Raw genomic sequence first — 25566 nt, 5'->3', positions numbered from 1 at the left:
GATGTTCACAGGGAGTATGTTCCAGGTTTTGGCAGCGATATAGGAGAAGGCTCTCCCGTCGGTTCTGTTTCTGCAGATGCGGGGGACTTCTGCCAGGGCAAGGTCGGCGGAGCGGAGGTTCCTCTTGGGTACGTGGAAGGATACTCTCTCGTTGAGGTATTTGGGTGCGCTTTTGTGGAGAGATTTGTAGGTGTGGGTCAGAAGTTTGAAGGCGACCCTCTTATCAACGGGGAGCCAGTGTAGGGCTCGTAGGTGTTGGGTCATGTGCTCCTGGCGTGGTGTTCCCAGGACTAGTCTGGCTGTGGCGTTCTGGATGGCCTGGAGCCTGTTTAGGAGCATTTTGTTGATTCCGGCGTAGAGGGCGTTTGCCGTAGTCCAGTCTGCTGGTGATGAGTGCGTGGGTGACGGTCCTTCTGCAGTCGGGGGGGGGGGGTCCACTTAGGTCTTACGGAGGATGTGCAGGCAGTTTAAGCTGGCGGAGACGACGACGTTGACCTGGCGGTTCATGGAGTGGGAGGAGCCCAGGATGATGCTGAGCATCCGGCCGTGGGTGTGGGTGTGGGTGGGGTCCCGAGGGCAGAGGGCCACCAGGTGTTGTCCCAGGCAGAGGTGGAGGAGCCGAGGATGAGGACCTCTGTCTTCTCTGAGTTAAGCTTCAGGCAGCTATTGTTCATCCAGGCTGCCACGCTCTGCATGCCATTCTGGAAGCAGAGTCTGGTGTCTTCGGGCTCCTTGGTGAGCGAGAGGATGAGCTGAGTGTCGTCGGAGTAGGATACAATGTTGAGTCCATGGTGTCTGACGATGGTGGCGAGGGGGGCCATGTAGATGTTGAAGAGCGTGGGGCTGAGTGAAGATCCTTGGGGGTACTCCGCAGTTGATTTTAGGTGGATTCGAAGAGGAAGGGGGATGAGTCAGATCCTCTGGGTTCTGTCGCAGAGGAAGAATTGGATCCATTTGAGGGCATTTCCTTGTATTCCTGCGTCGTGTAGTCTGGCTGCGAGGATGCAATGAGATACTGTGTCAAAGGCTGTGGAGAGGTCAAGAAGGATGAGTGCCACAGGGGGTCCCTGGTCGAGCAGCATGCAGATGTCAGTTGCGGCGAGGATGGCGGTCTCGGTGCTGTGGTTGCTGCGGAATCCAGACTAAAAGAAGTCCAGGATGGAGTTCTCTTCCACGAAGGCGGTGAGCTGGGTGTTCACTAGTCTCTCGGTGACTTTGGCTGCAAAGGGGAGGAGAGAGATGGGCCGGTAGTTCTTCAGGTCCGTTGGGTCAGCTAATGGTTTCTTGAGGAGGGGTTTAACATCTGCCTTCTTCCAGTCGTCTGGGCAGATGCCTGATCTGAGGGAGGTGTTGATGGTCCGCTCTAGTTTGGGGTGCGATGACTGTGGCGGCCCTGTGGAAGATGTGTGGTGGGCAGGGGTCCGTAGGGGCCCCTGAGTGGGTCTTCTTCAGGGTGGCTGTGATGAGTTCGGTGGTAGCAGGGTCCCAGGATGAGATGATGGGTTTATCTACGGTGGTCGGTAGGGCATTGGTGTTCGTCTTTGGTTCGATCAAAGACTTGATCTTCAGATGGAAGTAGGAGCAGAGCTTGTCGCAGAGTTCCTGAGAGGGTGTGACGTCCGTGGCTCTGCAGGTGGGTTTTGCAAACTGCTGTGTGATGTTGAACAGTTCCTTGGCGTTGGTCTGAACTTTGTCTCTTATGAAGGTCCATTTGGTGTCCCTGATGCGCTGGTGGTATTCCTTCAGGGCGTTCCTGTGGTCGTTCCGTGCTTTTGTGGTTTTCAGGTTCCGCCAGGATTTCTCTAGGCATCTGCAGGAGCGTCTGGCTTCTTGGAGTTCTGTGGTGAACTAAGCGGCTTTCGGCGGGCGTTGTAGTGCGGGTGGGGGGGCACGAGCTCGTAGGCGCAGCGGGAGACCCATCAGTGAAAATCCCTGGCAGCAATGTTCAGGTCTGTCGTGGTGCTGGGGGGTTGTTGGCGGAGGGTGGTGTTGAGGAGTTCCTCTGTGACCGTGCTCCAATTCTGTCGTGGCTGGCGTGGAGAGGGTTTGGGTGCGGAGGTGTTGCTGCAAGTGAAATGGACGCAGTGTCAGAGCGTAAGTGAGACAAGGCAAAACAATAAAGTAAAATAATAGACTTAGCATATTTGCGTTTGGGAGAGTGTTCTGATCAGAGTATAGAATGCGACTGAAGACACTATACAATTTCAACACGCAAAGTATATTTGCCTATAAAGCCAGGACTGTCTGAATGTGTTCCTAATGTGTACCTGGCAGGTATTTTACTATTGGTTTACAACTAAATCACAACTCCTAAATATGAATAATTGATGATTGCCTATAAAATATCTCAAAATTGTGGCATAAAATGCAGTAGTTGGGAGCAAAATGTAGATTTTTTTTTTTGTTGAAAAATTTCCAAATTCATCATGCTGTATCCTAAGGGGTCTACTTGGTCCATGACTCCTTTATCGACTTTCCCATCGACCATTACTTCTTTGTCGACTGCTGTACTACCAATGTTATCGCAGAGATCTCTGGTTTCCAACATTTCAACAAATTCACGGACACTGATGGTGCCTTCACAAATTTGGAAAAGCCACCATCAGGTACAGAAGGCACAGACGTTAGCTCAAACAGTGACCATGGGGAATTAATTGATTTCTGCCACTTTCCCAGGTGGTGATTTAGATAATACTCGAGCATCTGACCCTTGTGAGTTGAACATTTAGTTTATCACTAGTCATTTCAATATGAGTAGCTATACAAGAGTCTGTCTTTCAAGACTTTTCTGGAGTCCTTGAACAACATCTGGCAGAGTTTATGAAACGATTTGCCTCCACCTGGCTGTTTTCGTGCAACTACAGATGCCTTTCACTTAACCTTCTCGCCATTGGTAATACTAATTCATTCACACTGTACTACGCCAAGCCATCCACACCCTACTCAAGAGCCTGTACTTCCATGTAGGAAAGTGCCACAGCATATTCCAACTGAGTTACCACCAGCATATCTGAAATACCAACAAAACAACTGTTTTTAGCCCCGGAAGACGCGGGGGAACCATGCCACCACTAGGGTTCTTAAAAATATTTCGAGGTGAATAGACTACATATAGTCTCTGGCTGTTTCAGTGTTACTTAAAGTTTATGGGACACTGCTATATTAACACTTGACTACTGGTAATTATCAGCCTGGCGACCGGGAATTGCTGGAAGCTAGCCCTTAAAGTCTGCTTTTATAATTATTCTGCTGATAAAATTGGCCATGGGCCTCATTTACTGCTTTCCTATAAAACCCAACACCGATCACAGCTATTTCACTTGTTTTCTGATTTCTACTCTAACCTGAGTTTAGAATCTTCCTCCTTCTAGGTTAGTGTTCTATCACAAGAGTCTCCATCATATGATCTTAACTGATTTCCTTGAACATTGGTTCCTCCATGCAGGATCTAATTTTCTTTAAAGTCCTTGGTATATACATCCATTTGTCCCAGTTCATGCCAGGTTGTACATAGTCTTCATTAAATCAAAATAACGTGTTGAAACAAGATGTAAGGTTTTGCAGAGTGAATCTTTTCTGGATTCACATGCTGTGCAGTAGTCCACCATCTAGTGGTTTGGTCTGATATTCTTTATATTAGTAGTCCTTAATTTAATTGACTGTCCCACAATTTGGTGCCTAATCCAGCCTCTTCTGATGTCATACGCCCTCCCCGGAAGCTCCCACGTGTGGTCGCCATCTTCATATTCTTTTTTCCGCCATTGGGTCTGGAAGCATTGCTGAAGGTTCTTCAGTCTACGAAAATTAAAAGTTTATTAGAATGTTTGAAGAAGAAAAGTTACTGGCGAAGACCCCCAAAACAAGGTATTGATTCAATAAATCAAAGCATACACGTTGAGTGTGACCTGGAGAATATCCGGCCAGGGGGGCCCCCTGTTCCGTGTTATATGAAGAAGGTGCCCTTCCAATTCTGCCTGAAGTGCCATTATAAATTAGCGCAAAAAAGATAACCACCAAGTGTGCAACCTTTGCCTTCCACTGGACCACAAGCTTATCAACTGTGAAGACTTCGCGGACACAGGCCAAAGACCTTAAGGGCAAGAGAAAAACAGAGACATGCACACTATGCGATGCAGAGGCAGAAAGAGACTTTGCTTAGAGACCTTGGGCTGTCGAGCAAGGTGAAGGCTCAGACGCTGGAATGAGGGTCATCAACAAAGAAAGGAGCAGGGAAAACACAAGGAGAAACTTTTGCAGGGAACTCAGAAAAAACATACTGGAGGGGAGTCTCGAACAACAGTCTCAAAATCACAAAGGGCTCCCTCTGCGTAGAAGATCTTGCAGACCTAAGGGACAAGTAGAAGCCCAGAGTTCGAACGTACCCCTAGGTTCCCTCAGCAAGGACACTGCAGGCAGTCGGGCAACTGAGAACACTACTTTGAAAAATGATCGATGACGAATGGTGCCGAAAAAGGGGTCGGGGACACCCTGTCGAAAGTAGCCTCGATGTTGAAAAGGAAATCAACTCCTATTCTCAACGCCAAAGAGCGCGCAGTCGAAATCGAGCAAAAGAGGCGTTGCAAATCCTAAATGGTTGCAATATTACAAAAGAAAAAGGATTCCGGTGCCTCCCTTCGAGAATTTAGAATCCCGCTGAAAACTTTGATGGAAAAAAGACAATTGGACAAAGACCCAGAAGAACTGGAACCAGCGAAGAGCCCAAGAAGAGGAAAAAGAGCAAGAAATCTTCTTCGAAGAAGGTGATCCTGAAATGCAGGATACATACCAAAAAACAGAAGGGTCTGAATGTCTTGACACTCTGTGGCAGGACATCGAAATGGACTCCCCAGAAGAGGGGATAGATCGGTTGAGGCCGTCGCCTCTGTACTGCATTGCAATGTACAATCAGTTCATTTCATTTCAAGAAACTTTATTTGGTTCTCAGTTATAAAAACCATAAAAGTTATACAAGTATCAGCACTAGTTAATAAAATCACATAAAACCATAATACAGATTAATGCATAAATACATAAACCGAATCAGAGTAAAATACAATATGAGTAACATGAAATAAAGCCATTTATCCCATGGTGGTAATTCAATGTAATGGTAATAAAATAGGCAGCACCAAGATCCTGTATACAAATGTCACAAAGGGGACAGCAAAATAAAATCAATCAGTTAATAAAGAGAGCGACATACACATATGGGGTACAAAATGAAACATGAAAAATCAGTTGTGTTTCCTTTCAGAAACACTATTAACAGACAGAACAGAATCCTATATCTACCACTGCTGCCAAGCAGACTGGATCAGGGAAGGTATACCTTCAAGGAACCTGCAGATCAGTAACACCAAGGGCTGAGAAAAAATACAGGCACTCATCAAAACACCCTCCATACATATGAGGAACTGTAACAGGGTACTCAGTTATTGAAACCACGGCCAGAAAGAGGGCTAACATCCTAACAGCATCCAGACCCCACCGGATAAGGAAAGTATAAAGATGGGCATGGTGGGCAGAAAATCTAGAAGAGGAGCAGCAACTCCATGGTGAATAGCCAGTTTAAATGCCCTGCTTAATGGATTTGCAGATCAGCACTGGGACGAAATGGCAGAGCTGATGAAACATCTGCCAGAAATGGAAAAAGAGCAGTGTCCCTAGCTGAAGAAGAGAAACATATTGCAAATACCTCCTTGGAATCTGCTCTAGATGCGGCAGATATGGCGGGATCCACCCTGAGACGACATGTCTGGCTAAGGGTGTAAGGTTTTTAAATGCAAGTGCAGGCAAACATCAACACCCCATTCAGTGAGGAGCAGCTGTTCAGAAGTGCAGTGGATGGAATCCTGCAACAGTTTAAAAAGAACAATGACACTGCCAAGTCCATGGGAACCCTGCAATTCAGGGGGCACATATGGAGAGGGTCAGCACCTACTAGAAGACAGGTAGGTATATAAAGTTTCCTAACTGAAACCTCATCAAGGTTTTCAGAGATCAATCCAAACTCAAGCAGCAGTACAACAACACCACTTTGCCAGCCCTTTAGAGGACATGCAAGAGGAAGATCACAGCCACAAAGAGGGGCGGCTGCACCAACCAGCAAGTGACTTGCTACACCAGCACCCCCTCGAACACACAACACCTGCAGAGAAAAGACTAAAGGACTACCTCCTGGAGTGGAGGAAGGTGACTTCTTACAAATTGATTATCAACATCATAGGATTTGGGTGTTTCATAGAACTGATCAAACAACCACCATTAAAAGGACCAAAGAAAGAGGTACTTTTTACACGAAAGAGGAAAACTCCTGTCTACTACAAGAAGTAAAAGATTTTCTACAAAAGAATGCAATAGAAAAAGTGCCCTGGAACGAGATCAATGAAGGAAACTACTCAACATATTTCCTAATACCAAAACAAGATGGGTCTCTACTTCCTATACTAGACTTCTGTTTCGTTAATGAGTTCATAAAAAAACAAAAATTCAAGAGGACAACGCTGCACAATGTCATAACATAGCTACAACAAGGAGACTATATGACCACTATAGATCTAAAAGATGCACATCTACACAACACAATGAATCACAGACACAAAAAACACTTGCACTATGTGGTGGACGGAAGCACTATCACTACGCAATTTCCAAGACCACATAAACATAGTAATACCGACACTCCGCAACCTGGGGTATTCAATAAATGAGAAAAATCAAGTCCCAACCCAGAACAAGAGAAAATATTCCTGGGAGCGAGAATCAACTCAACAGAGACAAAGGCTTATCCCTGTACGAAGAGGATATCTGATAGAGACATCTAGCCGCAGATTCCTTAACTTTGAATTCTCTCCAAGTGGCAGTCTTGATCCGGAAATCCATCAGCAGCACCTCTGCGCTCAATGGGACGGCGTCCTTCGGCTCCATGGTGATGTCGTCTCCGCATATGAGGTCAGCGGAGCCATATAAGTCCCATCCGGCGCACGGACGTCAGTTTCTTCTTTTTCATGCTGTAACGCGCTTCCTCATGCCTCTTTTTATTTTTTTGTCTAATAGATGCCTTTTAGCGTTTCGAACAGTGTGCCGATGCGTTAGGCCTTTTAAACGTGTGAGACCTGTACGCGACAGATTTTGGCGACGGATCTGCATACCATTTGTATGTGGTGCTTGGGAGAACACCAAGACTCCGAGGAGTGCGACACCTGTTGGAGGCTGAAGCTCCAGTCGTTGCGGGGACGTCGGATGAATTTGCTGTCGGCTCGGCTGTCCCGTTCTGAATCCAAGCGGCGTTAATCTCCCTCCTGTTCTGAGGCTCCTGCTCGCGACAGGTCGAGGAGCCGTTCCCGTAGAAGTCGCTTGTTGAGGAGCCGTTCCCGTGGACGTCGCTCGTCGAAGTCAGGTAAATTGCATTGGAATTGTTCGAGGTCACGGAGGCCCTCGGCCTCTCAAAGTCGTGACGCTAGTGCCAGTTCCTCCCATTCCCTACCGGAGGCGGTTGCGCAGAAGTCGACCCTGAGTCGGCCCGGCGCCTAAGCATTTGCCTCCGTCGCTTCTCTTTAGGCTGTTCCCAGCTGGGACCTGGCCACTTGTCAGCAGGCAAGAGAGCAGCAGAAGACGACCCACGTTGCAGACGGGGCCGTTCTTCAATCCAGGACCACGCATCCTCCGGGATCTGGAAAAAAATATGTAGCAGTTTGAAAAATTACTTTAAGTTTAGCAGGGAGCATTAGCATATATTGGACCCCCATAGCACAAAGTTTCTCTTTCACAGAGTCAAAGGTGCGCCACTGTTTTTGAACGTCCCGAGAGTAATCGGGGAACACCATCACTTTTGAATTTCCATATTTGATCTCGCCTTTCTTTCTCAGCTCTCTAAGTATTATGTCTCTGTCCTGGAAGTTCAAAAATCGAGCTATTAGCAGCTGAGGGGGAGCCCCCGGCAGAGGTCGGACCCCAGGTATCCTGTGTGCTCTTTCTATAATGAAACAGGATGAAAATTGCACCTCCGCAAGGGCATCTTTGAGAAAGGTCAACTGGAAATATCCCGGATCACAGCGTTCCGCATTCTCTGTAAAACCTATAAAACGCAGGTTATTCCGGCGGGCTCTGTTTTCGGCGTCGTCAACCCAGCCAGTTCTATTTTTAATCCTTTGATACGCCATCCAGGGTCAGTTCACAACCTCAAACGTAAGACATCCGCAAAGTTCAGCTCAGGCAGCTGGAGGTCTGCACATGTCCAGCTCCTGTCTGCCTGGCCTGAATTAAAAGAGTGTCTGTCAGGCTGACCTTTGTTCAGCCCAACAGGCACTCTTCTTGCCTGGAAAAAGATGGAGGGGCATGGCCCCTCAGCCTGTACGGACAGGTCTCTGCTAGTTAAAAGCAGTAATTTACTGAGCGATATACATACAGTACAATAGAGATGGGCAAGCCTAGCCAGAACCAAGCCATGAAAATATTTGCAATGTACATCATGCAACAAAAATCATGTTAGAATAGGAGTAGGTATCTTGACAATTCAAAAAAGTGTATTTTTAACATGTGGAAGCATTGTACTTTAGCACAACAAATTATACCACTGCATCAGGATGTATTCATTAAAGGTGAGTCAAGTGTTCATGTAGAACCTATATGTAGCTTAAATCCTTATTACAGATAGCGCAACATTATAGGCAATTAAATTAAACCGTAGGTCTTTGTACAGCGTACGTCCTGCATTTATGTATGTGACAATGAACCAAAAAATAGAAGGCTCAGTGAAATACAGTATGTGCCCAGTATCGTACAATTTGATCAAGCAGGAATAGCACCGCTAGATGGGTATCTATTTTCACCATCAAACCTTAACAATTTGCTTTAACTCTAGGAGGATGATATTAGAGTGTAGATAAACATTATAGTCTAATCTAATATTGTCAGTAGTCAATATTTTACCTTGGAAGTTTTATAATGCACAAAGCTTGTTCCAGGACACAAGAGCAAGCACTTCACAATATACGACTGCATTTCATGTTTTTGGACTAAAGAAAAAAAGATCTTTCCGGCAAGATAACTAATCTTATCATACCATAATAAAACTGCTGGGCACCCAGGGAGTCTCATGCACAACAGAAGCAGGCTGCAAGGTAGGTCAACCATCCCTTGCCTTGACACTCCTGACTCCTCCCCCTCTCAAACTCCGCAGCACTCCAAATCCGCACCGCAAGAGGCAATGATTGAAAACTAAAAATAAAAAAGAATTGTGATGACAGCTACATAAAGCAGGGCTGTCATAAGTATCACGTTCGCGATATGAATGATTTGCAGCCCGGGTTTCAAACCGTGGGCTGCAAAGAGTCTAAGGAGTCTTCATGAGATTGCAGAGCATATGCGGGCGTCGCCGATACTGCAAATAATGCGCACACCCCAAGACAAATGTCGTCCAAATTTACACAATCTACTAATTACTAATATCAATGCCATCGGAATCGTCCCCAAATAATGGTAAGATTGCCTCAACTGTAGCTGTGGGAGCCAGGTTACATGGTCTATGAGCAGTAGTGCTTTTTCCTGGTGCAAACAACAAGCCTTCTCCAGTCAGCCTAGGGGCCAGTCACTTCACCTCATTGCAGTCCGATAGGGCTGCAAATCTGTTTTGACAAGTCATGCCGCACCCTGGCTGATGGGGATCGCTACCAACAGGATGAAGTACTTGTGTGATCAGTTCATAGAAATACCCCAGGGGTAATGTAACATTTATAGAGCTTTTCATTGCCTCCAATGAGTGAGGACACAATTTCCTCACACTGTCTGGGTGCCTAAAATTCACTACAATACAATCCATGACTATATTTTTCCTGGATGGCCTGATCCAACCAACTGTACGTTCCATTATAATTTCACGACTTTCTGCAGGATTGATGTACTTGTGTGTGCTGAGCCAATGTGTAACCTTGTTTCAAAGCTTGTCCCATGGCTCCACCTGGTGTTCTTGTACAGGTGGGACCCCAGCCATTATCAAAACATAAGGGCATGACTCTTGGGGGAGGCTTTATCCATATACATGCCATCTCCCCCTTGTAGAGCAATTCCGATGGCCAGGTACTCCCTATGGGCTATCCCTAATAGTTTCTCTCGTCCCATGAGAAATACCTGGGGGATCCTTGGTAACACCATTCCTGGTCCTTGATACTGCAAGTGCGGGAGGAGGAGGTAAATGTACATGGGTCTGCTAAGTGTTGTCATCCTGAGAGGTGGCACCACCTACATGCTCCAATAGCTTGACACTAGGTGTAGATTCAGGTATATTTGCAGTCAAGTAGCTCCAGCAGTCATTATAGATCGATGTTGTTCAGCACAAGCACACGATCTCGGCATATCAGCTAGATGGGACTCGGTTGTCTCAAGGCGCTGTCTTACTGGTTGCAAATGAGCCTTCCAAATTTTGGGAATGTTCTTGTAAATCTCCTCAATAGTAATATTGTCCAGGATCAAAGTAATTGGCTCCCCTTTTACTGTTAATTCCGTCCTTTTAGTTTTCACCTGTGGGGGACCATGTGCTTGGTTTTTCAGTTTGGTTGCAGGCTCAGCAGGAGATATAGGACTGTTCTGTCTCGAGGCGACTATAGGAGAGAGTCTGTATTTTTTAGGCAGTATTATCACCAAGTGGGACCAAGGGCGATTGAGAGACAATATTCTCTATCACTAACAATGACTTCCTCCACAGAGCTGCTAGTAGCGTTAGGGGTGCTACTCCGGGTCCTTTTCTTATGCTACCTACGCAGTCCCCACCCAAAGACAGGGCAGTTTCATTAGACACCACTGCTACTACACGTTCCAGCATGGTATCAATGGTGGTAGGTTTAGTAAAAACTTTCTGCAGGGGGCCAGGGCCCGGGCATCCAACAACCTTACGCTTTTGCATACTAGTAAAATGTTAGAGAAGAAACACAAGGAGTGTCAAACCTTATTACCCATAGTTTCGATTGTCAGCTCAGGGTGGTGGCCCAGCCCAGCCTCGTCCGTGCGCAAAATGGTTGGTCTTGGTCCGGGTATGTGCCTGGGTGCTTCCAGTGCCACGGGGTGAACTCAGCTATTTTAGCGGCACTGTGAAGTATTTCCCCTCCTGCTGCATGGGGCTCTGGGGGGGAATGAAGTCCGGCCCCAGGTAACCTTTCTGCAACAAAGTAGCAGTCATTGATAACAACAAAGGCGAGATGGAACCTGTTGGATATGCACATGGATTGCACTCAAACCTGGAAATGCCATCTAAATTTTTTTAAATCAAGCGATACAACTGTTGTCACAGGGCTGTGGAAATTAAACCTGCTGTATGGGTTGGTTCTAATGGTGAGTGAATGGCCGCATTTAAATGTAAGGTTTGAGCAGTGCTTAATTCGAGCCGGGGCTTTCCGGTGCTAAGCACCAGCACTTAATTAGGTTCCAGTGCTCAGCACCGGCACCTGTCAACACCATACTTAGAACATTCCACCACATGGTGGTGCTGCTCATCTTATTTAGAGATGAGCAGAACAACGGTAGTTTAGGAATACAATATATATTAAAATTGCAAATACCTGTCTCCCCAGCCATTCCTTTAGCTTTGGGGACCTGGAATAATCTGAACTGTCGCATTTACCTGCAAGAGAGATGGTTAGTAGTAGTTTTGGTAGCGATGACAAGGGCGATAGGTGGTGCAAGGTGCAGTGGCCTCCTGGTCAGAGCCCTGGCACTCAATATTTTAAAAATTAAGCACTGGCTTTAACCCATTTTTCTGTATGGTGCACCTGCATGTTTTGGATCCAGTAGTACTTGGGTGGACTGAATAGATGTTCAGCCGGTCCAGAAATGTTTGCACCTACATGTAGGTCCACCACAAAGTGAAATAGGAATATGAGTAGGCTTTATCGGCCACCTCATGAAATCATGATGGTAAGCTAACTTTGGATTATCAGATAAGTGCTATGTCTACCTGTTCCTTTGCCCTTTTAAGATGCTGTAGGAAACGGGGGGTTTCTGTTGCACTGTAACCCTACAGTATCGAAGTCCATTCTTAGACATTGTAAGTGCAGTAAAGCCATAAAGAGTATATGGTCTGGGATTTTGTGATTAAGAACTCCACAGCACCATAATGGCTTTACATTCTGGGAAGTTTAGTAGCAAACATCTTAGCATAATAAACCCACACTAATGCTAGTGTGGGATTTATTATACCATGCACTCAGAGGGCAACTCAGAGATGCCCCCTGAAAAACGACCAGCCTTGTGGGTTCCCTGACTGGTAAACACCAGCCTGCCATCACAAGACATGTTTCTGGACTCCTGGGGTGGGAGCCTTCGCTCCCTGAGCCCAGAAACAAAGCCTTACCTGGGCAGAGGTGTTCACACCTCCCCCTGGGTCAGGAAGTGCCCTCTGTGGTAGGGGAGCTTCAAAGGCCTAGCTGCCTTTGTAGTGCGACCCCCCCAGCCTCCTTCTATCAAGAACAGCCCCCCTTCCTGTCTCCCCTCCTTTTCGGCGGGAAGACAGGCGGCAAAAATTAGAAACAGCCCAGAAGGTGTGCTCACCTCTACCAACCCCACCCCTCAGGTGGGTGAGGTGAAGCCCACTCTTCAGTATCCGTTATTTTGCAGATGGCAGGCACTGTTCAGTTAGGATTAGGGATTGTGCCCACTCCCCATCATGAGGTAAACACACCATGGGTGTAGTCACCCTAAGGTCAGTAGCCCATTGGCTACTGACCTCGAGACCCCAAAAACGCCCCCTAAATACAGTATTTAGGGGGCAGCCCTGAACCAAGAAGACAGATTCCTGCAACCTACAAAGAAGGACGAAAGAAGACGCCCAGCAGAGGATACTGCAGAGAATAACTGACTTGGCCCCAGCCCTACCAGCAGTTTCCAGAGATCCTGCGCCAAAAGTCGCCTTGTCCTGCAGCCAGCGACCTCCAGCACCCCCGGGAGGATTGACTGCCTTCACCAATGGCCAATCTCCTGTGAACAGCAGCTCTGGTCAAAAGAAACTCCCAAGAAAGACTCCGAGCCTGCTGAGGACAAAGAAACTCGACTCCTGGAACTACCACTGCACCTGACACCTATGGCCCGAGTCAGAGTGGCCCACTGGTCCCAGCGAGGTCCCCCAGCGCTTCAGAGTCCTAGTCCAGCACGGGTTGACCCCTCCAGGACTGCCAACGTCGTCTCTGCACTGAGACCACCCCTCCAACCATGAGTGGCCCGGTAAGGGGAAATCCAACCTTAAGACACCCCTGCATCCAGCCGCCCTGCACCCTGGAGAAGAGGACCTGAGGTACACCTACGTCTCCGATCCTGGAAGACTTTCTGGATCAAGCCTGCATCTAAAAACCAAAACCGTTGAACCACCATTGAAAACAGGGCACCCGACACCAAAACAGCACCCTGCACCCGGCCGCCCCTGCACCCCGCTGCCACTGCACCGCTGTGGGTGCACCTTCTGTGCTAACTCGGATCCCCCCTGTGCCCTGAACCTAAGTCCAGGAGCTTTGCTCCCACAACCTTGTGGCCTTCTTGTGAGCAAAGCAAACACAAGGAGATGATGGACGGAGCACTGGCACTGTTCAGACACTCACCCCCAGTCACAGATCTGGGTTTAATCCATCATCATTCTTTAGCTCACTCTGCCACCCCAGTTCAGACATTGCCACCAACCGGAGGCCCCCTTCCCCATTGGATCAAATTGGGCATCAGCACCCGGCTGCCTTAATGCTGCTGAGAGTGTATCCTTAACCATGGGGGAACCCTTGTTCCTATTCCAGTAAACCAACTCCCAAATCTAAGTACTTGCCGTTAAGTCAATAACATTGTTTTCTCCCATAGGACTGCATTGAACTGCTTTCTTGTGAAAATTGTTTTAAATGTGGAGTTGGTTTGTATGAGACTCTAAGAAACTGCAAATATACAAAAACTGATTTGCTTACCTTTTTCGCTAGTAAATGTCCCAGTGTGATATCTAGGTATATCACACTAAGAAGAAAAAGTAACTTAAAAAAGTAATCTGGAAAGTAACTTGAAAAGTAATCAATCTTTAATTGCATCCAACTGCATTAAACTGTATTTAAACTGCGTAATTCTTGCAAAGTGTTATAATACTTACCTGTACCAGGTCTGGCTTAGTTCTAGAAAATAAAATGCATCTAAATAATAATTTTATACAAACAAGTTGGTCTGAGTTCAGTCTCTGAGTGTGTGAAGTAATTTCTTGCCTGAGTGTGTACAATTAATGCTTAACACTACCCTCTGATAAATCCTTACTGCTTGCCCACACTACCACAAATAGAGAATAAGGTATTATCTACTTTTACCTCTGCCTACCTTTGGAGTTCTACTGGACTCTGTTGGGCAAGCGTACACAATTTAAGGCTTTTTGCTTTGCCTTATTGTGCTTTTGCTAATTTAGGGCCCACTATCTGAGGCACCTTATTACCTACATTTCGTCCAGGACTTTAAGATCAGCCAGTCTAAAGTTAGCCCTAGTCCCCAGAATCAATCAAGTAAATCAGGGGGCTTTGCTCCTTCAATTACCCGGTGCTTAAACTATGAAACACTTTGTCACTGTATCTACCCCAAAGCCAAAATGAAGATATCTTTCGGAAGCATCTCAAGACGTAGCTTTTTAAATCATGTATTTACTGTAGCCAAACTCCTAAGCGTCTTAAAGCTCTGTTGGGGGCAGCCATGTGCTGTTTAAATGTTGTTGCTATAACATAACACCTTTAATTAGGCAAATGTGGATTGATCTCATGCAGCATGTCAAATCGGAACTATGGACCCTTAGGCAGTGCTGGAATGTGAAATTAGAATAAGTTCATATATATATAAAACTACTTGTCAATATATAAAGATGAAATGAAGACTCCAAAGGTTAAACATTGGAGGTAGAAACATTGCTGTCCTCTTGTAAATAATTTCTGAAGAAATTAGAAAGAGAAATTTTACTTTTACATGATGTGGACATCAGCAGGAACACTTGAAATATAATTTGTACCATACATTCCTTCTCTGCGTGTAGGCAATGGTACAGTGAGTCCAATCTAATAGTCATGACTGAGAAATAATATTTAGTTACGCCAGATATTGCCTGCCATGTTGCCAGGCTGCTCATTTTGAAACTTAATGGAATATTGTAGATTTTGCTCCAATGGGATGGAAAATATTTAACACATAATCTGCATCAGTCCAATCTTATATGTCCCGCTGGTAAAACCGTATATGTTTTTAAGGCATAGTGTATAAAATAGATGATACATTCAGTATTAATAGTAAGTAGCTAGGTGTATAAGAAAGCTTTTGTGAAATAGCATTAGTAAGCACACTGAAAGTAACAGAAAAAGACTACCGTGTGGGAAAACGTTTTAACCAATAAGGGAAGCATGATCATTTGAGATGTTGAGTTGCTGTGATTAATGAGCATTTCGGTTTTTTTTATTAGATAGAGCCAAGCTAACTCTGCATCTCTTATTAATTTGAAATATGTTAATTTTTGTATCTAGATTTTAGTGGATTGTTTTATTGACAGTTACTGTATATTATAAACGTATAAGCAACAAATAATATCTTTACACAGAAGCCACTCTCTCACGCACACCCCATTTTCAAATGGCCAGGCGGGCCTTCTCGGATAGCGGAGTCTGCCTGCAGCCTTATAGGCACAGTGCATTTTTTATACTTTCAGGACCAAAGAGTGTTCTACTTATCTGCTCCTTTAGCTTTAATTGTTTTCCACCTTAATTCTTTAAAAAAAAGAATGTTGGTTATTTAAAATGTTGTAGGTTTTTATGCATATAAAGTCATTCAATAAAAAAAATGTTTCCTTATGTATTAAAAACACTTATTGGTGATGGTTTTGTTGACACCAATGGGTGAAAAGTATTCACATGTTTTAAGAGAAAATATCAGGGGCAATGTAAGAAAGCTCCTGGGTCAAATATATGATGCAATCTTCTTTTCTCCGCTCAATATTACGTTTTCAGATCCCCCCCCACTTCCCACCTATACGAAAAATAATAACTAAATGGTCCTGATGAAGATGAAAACAATTTGTTTTGTCGATTGAAATGTACGTCGACCAGACAGCGTGAGGCCCCAGTCATCAGCACAGCATTTGAGGGTTGATGTTTTCACCCCAAGTAATTTCCATCTGTGCATGCAGTGTTGTACTGGGGGGGTATGAATGCGTGCAGTATGTGTCAGTGATATGAGTGTGAATCAGTGGAATGAGGTGTGGGTTTGGGGATACTGTTTTCTGTTTGGAAAGTGGGTTTAGTGCCTGAAGGTGTGAAATGTTAATGATTTTCTGTATGTGTGTATATGTGTGTGTATATATATATATATATATAGAGTACATGGATCATGATTATCGCAATTTATTTTAAATAATTTATTAAAGAAAAGGTTTGGATATACTGGGAATGAGAAATAATGTAAAATAAATGTTACAATGTGAATCATGACCTCTATTTAATAGTTTTTAAAGATGTGAACAATAAAACAAAAGAAATATTGATTTGTGTGGAGAAATCATGAGTCAATGACCCGTTACTATGCTACGTGTTAGCCAGTATTAAATAAATTAAGGTCACGTGGGAGGTTGCTCAATATTTTTGGTTTATTTACCCCTCACTCCCAGACCTACATCGTTTTGTCCTTTAGGGGGGCGCCTTTTCAAAATAGAATTGTTCGTTGTTCAAACCACGTTTTAAAGGCACAGCATGGTTTGAGACGCGGAGTAAAGACTGTTTCCCCTCATGGAGTCTCGTCTGTTCGCAGTACATGAATTTAGCAAAGATTCCTATGATGGACAATCAGGATCGCAAATAGTAATTTTTTCTTCTCAAATTTTGTTTCCTATTGTGCTTATGAATGACCATTGAGCTATTCTTGCAGATACACGCAAACAAATTCCAATCATCACATCTGGAATCAATCAACCTGCTCAGATCCTCCCGCGTCCATCCCAGCCACAGCAGACAACCCTTGTGCAACATAATTCAATGGCAGCAGGCATGCCTACACAGACCACAATTCATGTGCTCCCTACAGGTAAGGTTCAGCAGGGTGGGTGTATATGTGTCCAAAGGAGAGACTTCTATGTTCTTGTGTTTGCTGATATTGAATTATATTAAAGTTCTTATTTGGCTTTATAGGAACAAGTCTGTGGTCCAGGAAAGGTGAACAAATGTACCTACATGGAAATCCTTTCAAAGCAGATTAAGATTGAGGGCATTCCTGCTTCATTTGTGTGCAATGTCTGTTTCCTGTGAAGCAAGAGTATATCTTATGAGTGTCATCTGTATTGCTTCTGGTGACTTTGATATATTATTAATGTTATAAACTCTGCAAAAGAAGCCTAAAATTGTCAATCAGTTTAGTTTAAATTGGCAAATCAACTTCTAATTGCCCCAGGCTTCATTTATCAAGTGCATTGGAATCTTTGATTGTATTTTAAATAATAAGGGGGGGGTCAGAGGATAGCTTATATTTACATTTATTTGTCCACTTTCCTACCTCTTTCCATGCAATTGCGTTGTGCATATATTGTCAGATGTGATTAAATCTGTTCTTACAGGGGTTATACAGTACTACGGCGCTTATCACTTCATTATACAATTGAAGAATGTGATGAAGAGAACATTAAAAACTTGGAATTCAGACCTTAAATGCAGGAAGAATATGAAATATTTAGTATACACTTTTTACTAGTGGACCACAATAAAAATTAAGCTATTATGATTCTGTTTTCCCCTTATAGAAAAATCACCAATTTGTAGATTTTTGTGCTTGGTCGACTTTTGAGTAGTGTTTGGTGAGTTAAGGATAGTCGCCAAAATGTGTCTCTCATGTCTTTGGTTGCCGACTGAATCAATAAAGTAAAAAACATTCTGTTTGTTTTCTTCTCAGTATCATACCCTTCTTAATATATGCAATTTCCTAAATTCCACTGCTGAATGTATCTCATGGCATTTATTTGTTTTTCAGCTCAAACTACTGTAAATGTAAACCATCGCCCAATGACGCAGGCCATACCACGGCTCTCTGGACCCCGGACCCCAACTAGTCATCAAGTGGTCTACACAACTCTTCCGAGCACCCCAATTCAAACTCCTGTGAGAAGTGCAGTCATGCAGGGTCCTGCTCAGGGCTTACGGCAGATCAGTCCGCAAACCGGCGGTAAGCCTTCTCTATTCTTAAACGTCTCTAAACCAGATAATAATAGTCCTCCTTTCAGTAACCTTGCATGTGGAAAAACACCTGTGCACTTCTGGTGGACTCTTACACCTGTAGATGCCACACCTGTTGATTCCTCACATCTTGAATATCCCGAGGTACAAGTCTGGATCCAAATATTTTCATACCTTTCCTGGGACGTCTGACTCTATCTCTTTGCCAGAAGCGCTGCCCTGGTAATGTGGCTGGAACTATGAAGCGCCCACCCTGAAGCATCAATGTTGGTTCACTTTTTTTCACACACTTCGGGGATTCTGAGCTCGCTCTTCTCGTCTTTCAACATTGTCCTCCCAGAATTACTTACGAATTTCAGTGCAGTACTTGTGAATGTTGCCCCTTGAAAAGTCTGACTTCAAAGCGTGTCACAGTTCTGACGAGCACGAAGTTTGCCTGTGGTGTTTGGGCTTGAATCATGAGTCGTGGTCCTGTGACCTTTGTCGCATTGTGAATCCCTAGGCCATCAAGAAGTGTAAAGCCTAGCTGTTTCATGCTCATGACAGCAACAATCATATATCTTGATGCGGTTTGTGCACTAGAGTCAGATCTCAGTCTCCTAAGGCTTCTGAAGAACAAGCATATGCAGTGCAATAGGTCTCGCATTCGTGAAACTTTGAGCTATTGGCATTGCAAATGCAAATTTTTGTCCTTTATAAAACAAATATATATATATATATATATTCCAACAGTAGCATAAGTAATAATAAAAGAAAATTAATGAATGAAGGTAAGTTTGCATTACCAGAGGCTGTTACTAGGTGTCCCTGTGTAGTTGTAAATGGACCTCTATTAGCCACATAAGGTACTGCAATCGTATTGGAACCATAATAGAAAGATGGCTGCTGAGTATACCTTTTCATTTGCTTTTATTGAACTCCACAGGGACACCTAGTAACAGCATGTGGAACTGCACCCTTTTCTTGAGACCTAATAAGGGAATTGAATTACATGCCGCACCCCAAATGTTATTTAAGGAAAAAAATCAATAGAAATGAATGGCATGCGGCTGCCATGTTCAAAGTGAATACACTTAAAGTGAGCATTAAGTGGGAGCATATTTTTGTGTGTTTTGTAGCATTTGCATTGTGACGTGCTTTAATTTGATATGTTTAAAGCAAAAGCGTGCTGTCAATGCCTGAAAAGTAAATAAATAGAAAATAATGACTGGCGGCCACCATTTTGAAAGGTATAAGTAACAAGAATTTAAAGGCGGCCTCCCAAATCTTTTGTATTTTATTTTCTTTATTGGCATTTGCGGAACACCGTGCTTTAGCTTCAGATGTTTAAAGCTAAAGTGCAGAGTGCCCCGATTTCTACAAACGTAAAGAAATGGAAAAGAAATGCGGTGGCTGCCTGCCTTTTTTTTTCTATTTAATTGCTTTTATAGCAATCGTGTCACTCTGGGCTTTAGCTTCAGATATTTAAACCTAAAGCATGCTACAATTGCTACAAACTTAAAATGAAAAGAAATGCAGCAGCCACCCGTTTTTTTTTTTTACTTCTATTTTGTACTTTTGTAGCAATTGCAGTATGCTGTGCTTTAGCTTTAAACTCCTGAAGCTAAAGCGCAACATGCCGCAAATGCTAATAAAGTAAATAAATAGTAAAAAAAAAAAAAAATCGTTACTACGTCGTTTTTTAGGTAAAGCAGGCTTTAAAAAATTAACTCCTTTGCAGGGTCATGGGTTGCAGAAGCGGGATAACATGTTGTGCCTCGTACAGCAGCTACAAACCAGGGCAGGTTGCAAAAGCCGGAGAGCACGTCGTGTCTGCTTCAGCAAGACATTAATTAACTAAATAGTGCTCAGTAACTGTTAATGAAACCTAGAGAGCAAGGACACATGTAAGAGGAGCTGTCCTCATGGTAGGTAACAGAAGAGAGGGAGGTACTAAGGAGGGACTATTAAGCCTTTTCACTAATCAAAAGTCATCATTTACAAAAGACAGAGGAGTCAATTGAACAGATGTGAGAAAGTGCCTTCTTTCTGTATGGTTGCTCCCACTTTTTGCTGAATTGCTGATGTGCTTTTACGGAGTGTGCCCTGGGCACCTCCTAACCGGGTACCCCGGGCCTATGTTCTTTCCCTAAAACTGCATTGATGCCTAAACCCAATTGGCATCTCTGGCCACAGGTCAGCCCCTGGTAAATGGTACCACAGGTACCCAGGGCACTGTGACCAGAGAAGGCCTCTAAGGGCTGCATCACTTATTGTGCCACCCTTAGAGGTCCTGTACCATTACACTAACACACTGCCTTTGCAGGCTGCGTGTTTTGGTGCAGAACGAAGTGAAGAGTCGACCTGGCACACATCTCAGGTCCCCATTGGTTCTGACCCCCACTTTGGGTGGGAGAACCGGCAGGAAAAACAAGTGAGGAAGAGAAGTGTGCCAACCTCTGCCAAATCCACCTCTCAGGTAGGGGAGGCGAGGTGAAGCAAACTCTCAGTCCCCGCCATCTTGCAGAGGGGGGGACTCAGCCAACCAGGGAAAGGCTTATGGACCCCTCCCACTGGAGGGTGGCATAATAGGGGGTGTACCCTCTCCAATGAAGGGACCCATTGGTCCCAACTTTTTACCTACCTGTAACGCCCCTAAATCTAGCATTTAGGTGCACCCCTGAACCTTGCTTCCTCAGACCAGAAGAAACTACAAGAAAAGAAGGACCGAACAGCCTTGTCGAAGCTAACAAGAGGAAGACACCCCCTGCTTTTGCCCCAGCCCTACCGGCCTGTCTCCCCCTTGAACCTGCTCCTGCGAAATCCAGGTGTGTCCAGCAGCTAGCAACCTCAAAAACCCCAAAGCACCTGCCTGCCTTCAACCACAAAGACTGTGTTCCCGTAAACACCTGATTTGTTCATCGCCAACCTCTGGCTCCGGCCTGACACTGCAAATCCGCCCCACTCTGCACCCGCTGTCCACGGCCCGAGCTAGAGTGGGCAGACACCACAAGGTGGTCTCCCCAGCAATCCTAACCCGAGATCCGGTGACCCCTGACCTGCCTTAAACCTCCAGCCAAAGCCTGCAGCCTAAATCCGAAAGGTCCCCCCAACCGCGACTAGGAGCTGGTGAGAAGATCCGACCATAATAGGCACCCCTGCACCCCACGGCCTTGGGTGGCCAAACCGGTGCCTAACCAACCCCCAACTTCCCAGCTTACCTCTCGTAGGGCAGGTCGCACCCAGAAGACCTTCGTCCCCAAGACTGCAGTGCCTTTGCAAACCAGGGGTTCCCCATTGCAAACAAGGCGCCCGATGTCGAAACAGCACCCTGCACCCGGCCTCCCTAGTGCCGCTGAGGGTGCATCTTTGGTGCTACTTTGTTTTCCCATTTGCCTTGAGCTAAAGTCCAGGAGCTTTGCTCCCACAACCAAGTGGCCTGCTCGTCAGCAGCCACCAACCGGAGGCCCCTAACCCCCATTGGATAACATTGGGCCTCAGCACCCTGCACCCGGCCGCCCAAGTGCCGCTGAGGGTGTAACAAGAGTGCATCTCTGACCCTGGGGGACCCCTTAGTCTACCCCCAGAACCTCAACTCCCACTACTGAATACTTACCCTAAAACTGATAACACTATTTTCCTCCATAGGATAACATTGACTGTTTTTCTTGGAAAAGTTTCTAAGTGTGGAGTTTGAAAACCTAAAGAAATTCATTAAAATTGTACTAACAAAAACGATTTTACTTACCTGTTTACAGGAAATGTCCCAGTGTAGTATCCAGGTATTCTACACTGAGTAAGAAAAGTAATCTAAAAAGTAACTTACCTGGTATTTTACTGAAAAGCCCATTCAAGTCTATGTACTGTATTTACAAATCATTGCATTTCTCTGCAACAATACTGTAAGTAAAAACAAAGTGCATATACCATTACAATCCATACTGTATTTCAACTGTATATTTACTGCAAAGTACTTATCACTTACCTTTGCCAGGCTTGCTTGGTTCTAAGAAATAAAATAACTAAAAGAATATTTTTATACAAAAACAATTGGTCTGAAGTTCAGCCTTTGAATATGTGACATCATTTGCTGATTGAGTGTGTGCAACAAATGCTTAGCACTGTCCTCTGATACTGCCTTACTGCTCGACCACACTACCACAAATAGAGCATGAGGTGCTTTTTAACTTTACCTCTGCCTACCTTTTGGGTTCCACTGGACTCTGTGCACTCTATACCTCACTTTGGTATAGTATATACAGAGCCAGCTTCTTACAGATGGGCGTTAAATGGGTGTAGCTTAAAGTCTATACCTGAATACAGCATGTCTCGAAGAGACCGCGCAAGCCCAGCCTAGGCGAGACCTAAAAAGAAAGCATTAAAAAAAAAATGGGAACTCATCTTCAAGATGTCACTCACATTTGAGTGAAAAGTCCTCCTCAACAGCAGTGTCTGCCTCCTGTGGAGTCATCTTCTTGAGCCAGAATTGGCAAAGATGAGCCCTCATGGAGAAGCTGTACCAATGGAGCCCTCTGTGCCTCTGCCATGCCCAGATCCTGCTCTGTTGCCACTGTTACCCACGCCAGCGCTGCCTCAGTCTTACACAGTCCCCAGCACAAAGGGCCGGCCCAGCTTGTTTTCATACATGCAATTCCTACGTTATTTAGGCCTCCCACAGCACACACAGGTGGGCCTCCTGATCTGGTGGGACCTTTTCTTTGCTCCGTTCACCATGGCACCGGGGGGGGGGGGGGGGGGGGCCTCAGAGCTGTTTAGACCCCATCATTTCCTCTTGAAACTCTAGCGCCCTTCCCTGCACCACAGGCAGAGTCCTTTGTAGGTTGACATTCCACCATCACTGGCTCTAGTGCCAACCACTTTACCCACAGCACCACTTCTGGCACCTCATATCGATCTCCCTGTACCCTAGAATAAACCAACACTCCAGAGGTCCAGGAAGGAAGCCCAGCGCATACTTGAGTAACCACGATGTAAGGAAGAGCAGGTAGGTGCCTCTCGGTGGGGGTTCTAGCTGACTATACTGGACGTATTTGCTCATGTTCCAACCTCATTCAGTTGTCCGATATCATCCAAAACGATGAGACGATTGCAGCAAAGCACACAGCCTTTTTTCACCTCTGTCGCCTGATAAGCGAACTACAACAAGCTGTAAGCTGGATACCTCCCTGCAGTAAGAAATTGACAACTATCCAACACTTACGTGGCACATCGCTCCTTCCTGGTGTTCCGGACCGGTGGATTTCTTTGCCTGCTCCTGTTGCCCTGCTCCCTGCAGCTGTCCCGATCTCCCGCCGCTGCGTTCACAACCATCGCGGCCGCAGTGGGGAGACGGGACCACACGCTCCAGCAGCCCTAGCGGACACAACCAGCTGACCAATAGGAGCGCGCCAGGAGGCGTTCAAATCTTCGGCGCTGCTCCCGCGTCGCGGGATCGCGCGCCGGGAGAAGCCCGGGACAAGGGCGGGACCGTCTGGGGCCGTCCGGGGCCGATTGCGGCCGGGCTGGGCCCCATCTCTTTGGTATAGTTGTACTGTAATTTATTATTTTATTAGTATTTTACTGTCACACTACAGACTTGTGTGTTTTGTTAGTATCTTCTGTGTAGACATTTGTCTCTTTTCCTATATCAATCAAGGCGTCAACCAAAGTCTGCTACTGCTTACCGCATCGACCGTGTTCATGGGGAAGCACAAGGTTCAACATTCTCATAACGACATAGGCCAAATTAATACACCATTGCCAACCTTGACTGCTATTGACCGCATGCTTCAAAAAACAATTGGGGTGGTTGCCTCGGCCATCGAAAGTACTGAAAGGCGTCTTTCGCTTCCTGCTGGCCTGCCCCCCCCCTCTTTCCGTAATCAATGCATCGGTCTATACTACAATGTCCCATGACTCCTTAATTGTACCATCTTTTATCGATCTCCCACCATCGAGAGCACAACAAGATTTAGAGAATTTAGCATTTTCCCAACAGCAGACAGCTACTGATGTGTTGCCTACTCAATCCAGGCTCTCCCTGTCCCCGGCTATCTTTTCTATACAGGATTCCCCTGATATTTCACCCATGCATGACGATCCACTAGTACAGCCGGATATTGAACCACCTCCAAGTCCAACCTCTATTATTGGCTCAGAGCAAAGTACTTCTACTGGAATACCGCAAATGAGAACCAGAGGCCAGAAGGCGAAGAACAAGTCCAAACATTGTGATAAGGAAGGTCCGCAGTCAAAAAAAGCTAAACAAAAGATAACTGCTAAACCTTGTAAATCTGCCATCAAACTTAATATGGAACAAGGTCAAAATGAAAAGAATACATCTTCAGCTGCTCTTCCTATTATTTCTTTGAGTGATTTGTGCACAGGAGAGAAATTTTGGCAAAACATGGAGGACATGTTGACTTTCTTGATTACACCTATTTTATCCAAATTAGCACTCATTGAAGATAGGGTGAATAATATGGAGACTCATGTGGTGGGGGCTTTGAAAGTCTCAAAGGTAAATGAAGTTTCTTCCCTACAGTCTGTTGCACCCCAACTACCTGTTTCTGACGTACCTAGTAACTTTGTGAAAACTTCAGAGACATTTGGTGGATGTCAACAGAAAGATTGTATTGGTATCAATGTTACTAGCTTAGAGGGAACAAATGGACAAGGTTCCTCTAATTCAGTTCCTAATCTAGTTCCAGCCATTGCTAGACACGTTGTAGATACCAGGGAAAAAATTATCACACCCACCTTACCTACATTAAACTTACCTCCCGAAGCTCGACCCTATACTGTGGTGTTAGCAAATGTTCCACCTCTTGCCCCAGACACTCTTGAGCATTGGTAAACTCTGAGGAATAAAGCCCTTCACTATCTGTCAATTAAATTTGGGTCAAATACTGCTCTTTTTTCAAATTTTAAGATGGTTAGAAGAGTCCACTGGCTTGGATCGTCAACAAAATCTTTGAGAGGGGACTGTGTGATTGTCTCGTTTCGGTCCCCCTTGTTGGTTAATCACATTTTGGAAAAATGTTATACTGGCCACTTAGCTTCCGATTATGTTAATATTGTGCCCCTAGACTTTTTTTATCCTTCAACTCATTATGAAAGGTCACGGGGCCGTGGCCATCAACTATATAATTTGGGTTTTTCCGAAGTACAAAGATTTAACATACCAACATTTAACCATTTTGATATTCTTAGTGGACTAGACAATAATGACTGACAGCAAACCTATCCTCTTCACATTGCCCCTACTGCTATCACGGATCCTAGGTTTGATCCCAGGAATGATATTTTGTCTGATACGGATACAGTTCTATGCCCATTACAGGGAGATGATAATGTAGGATGTTCAGTCGCTATGGATTTGGGACCAGGGATAGGTTGT

The 25566-nt window shown here is 45.1% G+C and overlaps 1 protein-coding gene across 5 annotated transcripts in view; it reads left to right on the top strand.

The window, feature by feature from the left end:
* ATF7IP (activating transcription factor 7 interacting protein) overlaps positions 1 to 25566 on the top strand; it is a 764672-nt gene that overhangs the window by 630472 nt on the left and 108634 nt on the right. For all 5 annotated transcript variants that reach the window (XM_085601187.1, XM_085601185.1, XM_085601186.1 and 2 more), the window contains 2 exons: positions 16894 to 17049; positions 17986 to 18177. In XM_085601187.1, coding sequence (XP_085457313.1) covers positions 16894 to 17049; positions 17986 to 18177 — 348 coding nt within the window. The remainder of the gene's footprint in view (positions 1 to 16893; positions 17050 to 17985; positions 18178 to 25566) is intronic.

This window comes from Triturus cristatus, chromosome 4_2 (genome assembly GCF_964204655.1).
Source record: "Triturus cristatus chromosome 4_2, aTriCri1.1, whole genome shotgun sequence".
NCBI lineage: Eukaryota > Metazoa > Chordata > Amphibia > Caudata > Salamandridae > Triturus > Triturus cristatus.
Note: the sequence above shows the minus strand (reverse complement) of the source record. Positions and strands in the feature narration are given on the sequence as shown.